The sequence below is a fragment of the Dermatophagoides farinae genome, chromosome 6 (assembly GCF_024713945.1).
Source record: "Dermatophagoides farinae isolate YC_2012a chromosome 6, ASM2471394v1, whole genome shotgun sequence".
NCBI classification, from domain to species: Eukaryota; Metazoa; Arthropoda; class Arachnida; order Sarcoptiformes; family Pyroglyphidae; genus Dermatophagoides; species Dermatophagoides farinae.
Window position 1 is genome coordinate 2,924,567 of NC_134682.1, and position 9,199 is coordinate 2,933,765.

At 29.3% G+C, this 9,199-nt stretch overlaps 2 protein-coding genes across 5 annotated transcripts; one reads left to right on the top strand and one right to left on the bottom strand.

The window, feature by feature from the left end:
• Positions 1 to 14: 14 nt before the first annotated feature.
• On the bottom strand, positions 15 to 3,896 carry LOC124493683 (mitochondrial glutamate carrier 1). Of its 3 annotated transcripts, none has more exons than XR_012832309.1 (7): positions 3,103 to 3,896; positions 2,363 to 2,506; positions 2,221 to 2,294; positions 1,978 to 2,038; positions 1,749 to 1,898; positions 665 to 1,677; positions 15 to 555 (listed from the first exon to the last, which is right to left on the bottom strand). XR_012832309.1 is itself a non-coding variant. In XM_075732309.1 (7 exons), the coding sequence occupies exons 3-7, from the start codon at positions 2,425 to 2,427 to the stop codon at positions 936 to 938; spliced, it is 1,092 nt and encodes a 363-aa protein (XP_075588424.1). In that variant the 5' UTR covers positions 2,428 to 2,506; positions 3,103 to 3,151; positions 3,441 to 3,587; the 3' UTR covers positions 679 to 935. The 3 variants fall into 3 exon arrangements, 2 of the variants coding, with proteins under 2 accessions (XP_075588424.1, XP_075588425.1); XM_075732309.1 differs by lacking the exon at positions 15 to 555 and having other exon boundaries at positions 679 to 1,677; positions 3,103 to 3,151; positions 3,441 to 3,587; XM_075732310.1 differs by lacking the exon at positions 15 to 555 and having other exon boundaries at positions 679 to 1,677; positions 3,441 to 3,587.
• On the top strand, positions 2,913 to 8,070 carry LOC124493453 (uncharacterized). Of its 2 annotated transcripts, XM_075732308.1 has the most exons (6): positions 2,913 to 2,958; positions 3,574 to 3,841; positions 4,544 to 4,629; positions 4,694 to 7,313; positions 7,380 to 7,456; positions 7,521 to 8,070. In XM_075732308.1, the coding sequence occupies exons 4-6, from the start codon at positions 4,722 to 4,724 to the stop codon at positions 7,615 to 7,617; spliced, it is 2,766 nt and encodes a 921-aa protein (XP_075588423.1). In that variant the 5' UTR covers positions 2,913 to 2,958; positions 3,574 to 3,841; positions 4,544 to 4,629; positions 4,694 to 4,721; the 3' UTR covers positions 7,618 to 8,070. The 2 variants fall into 2 exon arrangements, with proteins under 2 accessions (XP_075588423.1, XP_075588422.1); XM_075732307.1 differs by lacking the exons at positions 2,913 to 2,958; positions 3,574 to 3,841 and adding an exon at positions 4,132 to 4,372.
• Positions 8,071 to 9,199: the final 1,129 nt, after the last annotated feature.

Here is a 9,199-nt window from a genome sequence, read left to right on the forward strand (position 1 = left end):
AAAATAATCGATTGTTTTTTGATATTTCGAATTTTATTTGTTAGTGAATTTTAATCGAAAAAAAAATATATCTTCAAATTCAAATCACAAAAAAGTCAATTTGAGAAATAATAAATTGTGTCTTTCTTTATCTTTATGTGTAAATGTATGTTGTGGATGTGTTTCTATGAAATACCATCTCGGATGGTTAAATTTTTGATTCATTTTCTAAATTTCTCATATTAATTTTAACAATGACAATAAAGATGACAAACAACATAACAATGGGTTTTTCTGAATACAAAAAAAAACATCAGGAAAAATTTTGATTTGAATTTGAATGTTCAAAATAATCGATATATATAGATGATTAGTGAAAATCATGCACACACACATACACAAACAAGGATAGAGAATTTGGAACGGAATCGTTATTGTTTTTTTTTTTTTGAAACATTCGAACAACGGATATTTCAAAGTGTGGGTGTGTGCGTGTGTATCTCTCCAAATACTAAAATAAAATTGATTGAAAATTGAAAACAAGTGTGTGTTGTGTGTGTGTGTGTGTGTGTGTAACTATAGAAACCCACCGTCAGGCACGAACGTTAAAATTGACACCTTTGGCTGGGTACCAAGCAGGGGGGCGGCGCAGCCGCCACACCTGCGGGTATCCAGCTATATTGACCGTCAAAAAAAAAGTCATGTGTAATAATATTAATATAACAACAGTAATAACATGATGATTCCAACAATAACAAATTATGCAAATTAATTTTTTTTGTAACAAAAAAAAAAAAAAAAATAGAAACACGTTGTATATGCGAAATGTGAAAAAACAAAACAAAACAGAAAAAAAACTAAAAAAAATGCTTTGGTTTTTGCAATAGTGGACGAATTGCTGGGCGCCGTGTGTATTCTGTTCTAAGAAAAAAAAAATTTTCTACAATTTTTTATCATCATTTCGTAAAACTTTTGAAAAATTTTCTCTCATTCGTAATTGTTTTGTTTGTTTGTTGTTGTTGTTGATGATGATGATGATGATGATGATAATGTTTAAAATCATTGCTATTGTTGTCGTTTGATTTATGAAATTTTCCAATTAAATATTCTGCAACACCCAAATAATAAACTGTTTGTGCAATACCGAATAATGGTGCAATAACCATTACACGACAACCGGCTCCTTTGAAAAATGCTTTAATACCTTCATCACGCCAAATTCTAATAAATGCATCACGTATTCCAGAATAATGTTGTTCATGTTCAGCTCTTTTTAATGTTTGTAATCGTGTTTTAATCACATCTATAGGATTAACAGCAGATGCAGCTATTCCTCCAGAAACACAACCAGCAAGAAATGATGCCCAGAATACCGTTTCACCACCACCACCACCATTATTTGAAGTGGTTTTTGGTCCCAATTTGTTTAAATTAGCAAACATTGGAAAATAGATTGCCGAGAATGTTACATCTCTGACCATTGTGGCTGCCGTACCACGATATAAACCAAAAATTCCTTTTGTTCGTATCAGGTTCAATGCAATTCGTGTGGCCGATTGACGTTCCTGAATGCCAGCTGTTTGTAAGCGGCCAGCATCTTGTAATTGTATTTTAAGCAATTCCATTGGTGTAGTTACAACAATTTGACAAAGACCAGCTAAACTTCCGGCAATCATTTCTCGGTGTAATGTTATATTGCTATATTGATAATATAGAAAAAAAATCAGTAATGATAAAATGTTGGAAAGAAAAAGAAAAACAAATCTTACCCAGAACGATCAGAAAGTTGGTGACGAAAAAAATCATTTGCCGTCAATTTGATTGCCTTTTCCGGTGTTATCAATAGAATATTGACAGATGATCCACGATACATTCCGAAAAAACCTTCTTTTGCATAAGTTTTTCGAAAACAATCGGCCCTGATGAAAATGAATGCAAAAATGATGAGTTAATCAGATTCATGATGAATAAAAAAAAAATTCAAATTTGTAACCATACATTGATTTATATTGTGGAATTTCTTTTGGTTTAATACTTTGTGATTGTAGCCGTGTTTTTACTGGATACAAATCAGCGGCATTACATCATCATTATCATTATTTTGATAAGAAAAAAAAAATTTGTCATACAAAAAACAAATATTATATAGATATAGATATACATTGGTGGTATTAATACTGTAAATATTTGTCAGGAAAAAATTTTCTTTTTAACAATTATAATAAACGAAAATAAACATACCTAGATCAATAGGAAAAACACATGTAACACCAATAATGCCGGCAATACCTCCATTGATAATTTTTGGTATTAATCTATACGATTAGACAAACATTAGATGAATGATTGAATTCATTATGGAAATAAAAAACAAAAAACTTACGGAAAATTCGGCTTAACAGATGGTATTGTCGACAATGGTTTATCCATTGTTTCCATTGCATCCATGATGATGATAATGATGTAATTTTACCAAAAATTTTTTTATTGAAATTTCAATAATTTCAATATAATAATAATAATAAACCTAATTTAATCATATAAATCAAATGAAATGAAATAAATGAATATTTTCAACCATATGAATCGTTTATTGTTGATATACAACATTTTTGTTCGAGTAAAAAACATCAAATTGAAATTGCTAATAGATATAGATATACATTTTTGTTCGAGTAAAAAACATCAAATTGAAATTGAAATAAAAAAAAAGACGAAAAACAAAAAAAAATGCACACGTGTTGATCATGAGATAATGTCCTTAAATTTTGTTTTTTATTTTCCTTTTCATTTTTGAATGATGACTATGACAAATTTTTTGTTTTGTTTTGTTTTGTTTTTTGTTTTATTATATTCGAACAATGGAAATTTTCTTCATCAGTGGTAAAGGAATAATTTATTTTTAACTTTACAAAAAAAAATTTTTTTTTCTCATTCATCATCATTGCTATGATGATTCTGCTATATATGTGTGTAGGCGTGTTTAATATGTGTCCTAATTATTCTTTAAATCCCAATATCTCTCTCTCTCTCTCTCTCTCTCTCTCTAATGACAAAATGATTCTTAAATTTTAATCAGATTAAATAAAAAAAAAAAATAAAAAATGAAAAATGATATCGAACCTTTTTTTGATGAGTGAATGTGTGTGTGTATGTGGATGGATGAAATGGCCTGATGTAATTTGAAACGTTTACGTTGTTGATAATATGTAGAACAACAAAAAAAAATTATTTTTCGTAATTAAAACCTATCGCTATTCGATGAATTGGATTTAGGAATTCATCGAAAATAAAAACTCTTTAATCAATCAATCAATAATTGTTGAGAATGAACAGAAAAAATAAATTTTTTTTTTGAAACAATCACTATCACATTTGATTATTATCCATTGATGATTATTGATGATTAAAGAATATATAAATGGCTGTGATTGAATTTCCTGGTGATGATGATTCCATACCTGTTTAAATATATATATCGACAAAATTTCTTTTTTTTGTTTTGATGTTTGTTATTTTTTTGTTTGTTTCGATGATTTATTTTTGAAGGAAAAACAAAATATTTAATTTTTTTTTTTCGTTCAAGATCTTCAGAACATATATGAACAGGTTTTTTCCTTCTTTTTATTATCTCATTATTATTATTATCATCACGATGATTTGACCTCGAATATAATCATTATCAGCCGATATATTTAATTGGTTGGTTGATGATGATGTCATATTTCTCATATCAGCAAATATTTATCATCATCATCATCATCATCATAACTACCATGCTGTTTATATATATGTACTATATTTCAGGCATGCCATCGTTAAGTGATCAAAAAGAAAGAGAAATAGCAACATTGAAAAAAAAGTAAGTATACACACACACACATACACACAAACTAAACAAATGGATTAAATTCATGAGAATTCATCATGATGATGTTATCAAATCTAAACCAAAATTTCGATATAAACAACATCCATAATTAATTAGATTCTATAGTTAAGCAGGCAGATATAATACACATACACATACACTCACACACACACACACATACACAAAAAACATAGCTCAAAAAATTCTTGCTAAAGAATGAGAATGTATATTATCATTATCAACAATAAGATGGCAGCAGTATGACCATGGATTCAATATTTTTATACCTACTTTATGAACGGTATGAAATGAAGCTCGAGCATTTTTTTCTCTCTTTCTCTCTCTCTCTCATTCATTCATTCAATAATATTTTATCGGCGTCGACACTTGCATGCAATCAGCAGCAACGACTGTGAATTTTTTTTTTTATGTAGACTTTTCGGCGTGCTATTCGTTTTTGATTTGTTTTCTGTCATCAATTTTTTGGTTTTTGAAGAAAAAATAAAATAAAATTATCATCATGTAACAATTTTTCTCATCGTTAAATTATTGATTTATATTGATAAAAAGCGACGTTTTTTTTCATTTTATTGTTTTGAACTTACTCTTCTTTCTACTTGTTTCTAATTTCAATTTTTTTTTTTTTTTTGCAAAAAATTTTGGGCGATATTTAACCAATCACACCAATCAAAGATTATGCTAGGCGTATTGCCGAATCTAAATTATGATTCGGTTTTCGGCACATCATTTTTTTTAACAGTACAAACACTGATTTGAATGTAAGTTTGAATTTTCATTTTTAAATTAATTTTTCTTAAAAATTATATATATAAATTAAAATAGAAATAAAATCAACCATAACACCATAAGCATGGATAAATTTACATTGGAACGTGATGATATTGATGCATTGAATGATGAAACATTTGGCTGTGATGTTGGTGAAATCAATGATGATTGGGAAGAAGAACATGAAAAATTTGTGGAAACAACGCATGATAAAAGTTCAGTATTTGTCGATACTGGATCGATTATACATTGTGAACCAAAACATTCGAATTATAGTGGCAGCGCCTTATCTACTATCGGCTTATTGAATAGTTCGATGAATAAACATTCAAATGATGATCTATTATTTCCAAATTGTGAAGATTTAATAGCAAAAAATTTACTGGATGTTGTTAGTGATGAAAATGATATTTTTTGTACCGAATCTGCATCATCATTTTCTTTATATCATTATTTTGATGCCGATGATAATGATGATGAAGACGATGTTGATAATAATGAATTATTTACAAATGGTCTATTTCCAAGATCAAATCGAAATAAATCTTTACTATCAAATAAATCATCATCGCAATTATCATCATTGAAAAAGAAAAGTAAAGCTATGAATATTGATCTTGATTCATTACGGCCACCATCACCATCGATTCTTCCATTTGATCATACATTTATGTCAAGTGTTTGGCGTCCACCATCACCACCAACGGAATCAACACCAATAGCAACTAGTAATAATGTATCACAACAACAGCAGCAGCAGCAGCATCATCATCATACACATTCACCAATAAAGAAAAACATTACATCACCGTTATCTGGAATAATTAAATCCAATGATTTCGATATATTCCGTAGTCCAAATTTGGTCATTCGAGCTGAAGATCTTGAAGCAGATTTATCACGAACATCGGATTCATCATCATTGAAATCATCTACACCAAATCGAATTCTCGAACGATCAATACTATTACAATCACCATTCACCACAGCCAATGATAATAATACTAACCATCAAAATCATAAGCAGTTGTCATCATCATTTATGGGGTTAGCAGCTTTATCACTTGGTGGACATTTATTGCCACATCATCAACAGCAGCCTTCGATAAGTACAGCAGTGACCACAATCCCATCATCTAAAACAGTACAACCGCCTCCAGGTTTTAGTACCACTTCATCATTATTAGGTTCAAATAATAATCGTGTACATCCGTTCATGTTGATGAATATGACCGATTCTACATCGAAATCGCCACCACTACAGCCATTGAATCGTAACACATCCAATCAAAATAATAAAATACAGCAACTATCATCACCGATTCGAGGATCGATGCCACCCATGATTGATCCTCGATTAATTCGATCACCACAACAAATGATGAATGTTTTGATGGCACATCAATCGCAACAACAACAACAACAACACCAGCCATCACAAACAACGAAAATTCAATTTCCAATACCAGCAAATGTGATTGATCCGATTTTATTTCAACAGCAACGATCCATTATAAATAAATGTATAATTACACCGGCACAAGCTCAACGGTCTTATCATCATAATCAGAATCATCATAATCATCATCAACATTATAATAACAATCATAATAATTATCATCATCATCATCATAGGAATAACAATTATAATCAAGATAGATTTGCCGGTTTCATGACACAACGTGAAAAAGAATGGCTACTAAAAGTGTTTCGATTACAATGCAAAGTTAATGATCCATATGTAGAGGATTATTATGAAGTGAATTATATGTTGAAAAAGAATGCACACAAATTTTTGCAAAAACAGAAAGAATTAATGATATCTAATACTAATGAAACAAATGGTGTTGGAGGTTCGGATGTAAAAATCATTCAAGATTTACCTAAAATTATCCATCATAATGATAATAATGATATTGATGATAAAAATAATTTGCAGCCAAAAACGGAACAAAATCCACAACAACAACAGGAACCGATTCTTGTGTTACCACAGATGGCCATACCATCGGCAGAAGAAAGCCGTCCTAAGTATATACAATTCGATAAGGCCTTGGGCAAGATTCAAGTGCTGAATTCAAAATGTCCTCGAAAATTAGTTGAACTGAATGAAACTGATCCGTCTATATTTGTCAAATATCAATTGGATCGTAAAAGTCAATATTTGTTAAAAATTGAACGTCTTTATCAACATTTGTTGAATATTGAAGATGAAGATAAACGAATGCCAATATTGCCGGATGATGTTAAACAACAACATCGTGATCATCGTACCGAATTGTGTCAGAAATTATTCAATGGTTTTATTCGTAATATTGTTGGTATAAAAAAAGATGAAAGTCAAAACTTTATTCTCATCAATCGAGTCTTGTTGACATTAAAACGAATGTCGATGGAAATTGATCCCGAATTGTTGGCTATCAATAAAGGTCTATATTTGATTGTACGAAGTTTGGATAAATTTGAAGATGAACAGCATTTAGTTGTATTGACAAGTTCATTATTACGATCAAGTTGTTTTGAGATGCTAAAAAAATTGGAACAAAAAAATACAAGTATGAATCTGGTAAACATGTTGGTGAAAGCGATTGGTCGAATTAAAATGGCTAAATCCTTGATCTATTTGGTATCGTTAATTGATGATTCCAAAATTTTCACCAATGTAGATAATAAGGTAAATTTTTTTAGGAATTTTTCTTTGTTGTTTATATATTGATTGGTATTTTTTGAACGAAAACAGAATGGAACAAGTTTATTGATTGGCCTTTTCAAACAATATGAGCTTGCCGAAGACAAACTTTTGTTCATCTATTTTTGGTGAGTTTTTTTTCGTTGAGGTGTTTTATCCATGTATTTAATAATCAAATTTAAAATTTCATAGGAAACTATTCGTACAAACGTTGATTAAATTGATTCCTGAAACAGAAGATTCATATGATTCATGTAGAATACATTTGAACTATTTACAACAGCTTTAATTGAAGAAATGAAGAAGAAAATTGATTTTTTTTCAATCATGGCTGCCATTGTTTTTTTTTCGAAATGGATACTTGAAATTATCATCAATCAATATATATTATTCTGTCTGATTATAAGAACAAATAGAAAGTCTGTAATTATGAGTTGTATCAAAAAAAAAAAAAAAAATGAAAAAAAGTGTGATATATACTTTAATAATAAAAATCTACTTTCTTTCATTTTCATCATCGTTCCAGAATTAACATCATGTTCTCTCGCCCCCTCCATCAAATGAATTGAATTTGAGATTATCACAAAACACACACACACACACTAAATTCATGATAACATTAATATAATAATATTAAAAGAATTTAATTATAAAAAAAAGAAAATATTATTCAGAATTTTATATATTCTAATTCAATTGCAAAAATAAATGACCAAAAATGACCAAAAATTTTTTCTTCTTATACCGAGCGTTGATAGATGGCGCCAGTAGATTCATAAAATTTTTTGAAATTTTTTTTTTTTACAAAAAATTTTTTTGTGATTGATTTACTTAATGTGGTTGTATATGTTTGTACAGCAAAAAAAAAAAAAAAAATGAGCGCGCATTATGTTCGATTGCCTTAAAGCAATCAATGATGATGATTATGATTTTTTTGTGTATACGAATTTCCAATTTAATTTAAAATTATTATTATTGCTCTCCTTGAAATGTGTATGTGAAAAACGATGAATGTGATTTTGCCATTTGGGAAATATTTTTATTCAGTTTTTTTCAGTTTTGATCTATTAAAGTTCCTGAAACATGCACACACAAATATAGAAAATTCATCTGGATTCATTCACATTTACGATTGATTGATTGTATTCGATTTTTAGGTTCAAGGTTCGATTGTTCAAATATTATTCGATTCAATTCCATTCATTCCGTGTAGCGAGAGTGAGTGAAAAAGCACTCGTTCACCAATTGATAATCTGATTATCGATGCGATTATTATTATCATTTGATATCTGAATAGATGAATTTCTAGTTTAGATATTAAATTCAATTGATAATCATAAATGGGCCCTTGCGGTTATATGGTTGTTGTTGTTGTTGTTGCTGTTTTAACATGGTTATGTTCTATCGATTATTTTTTTGGGAAAAAAATTCACAAATTCTCCAATCAGAATTGGGATTTTGAGATCTTTTTTTTCTCTTTCAGCGATATTTCTCGTTATTTTGCGTGATTTAATTTGTTCACACACACACACACACAAGTGACAGAGAAAAAACCAGGTTTTTCATTTCAACATTTTTTTCACACTTATTCTTCTGATTTTTCTGTCTGATGATGTTGAAATATATGGACACAAAATGGATTGATCCAGCCAAAAATAAAAATAAAATTCAAGATTTGATTCATACCGATGTTATAAAGTGGTACTGACGTCACAAATTTGCTTGTGATTACCGCGAAAGGGTTAAAAAAACTTTTTAATATCCTTATATATGGGAGTGTTTAAATTTGAAATTACAAAAAAAAAATTTTCATGCTCAAAAAAATGAATGATGGAATCAATTTGATCCATAACACAGTAGCTATGGGGGAA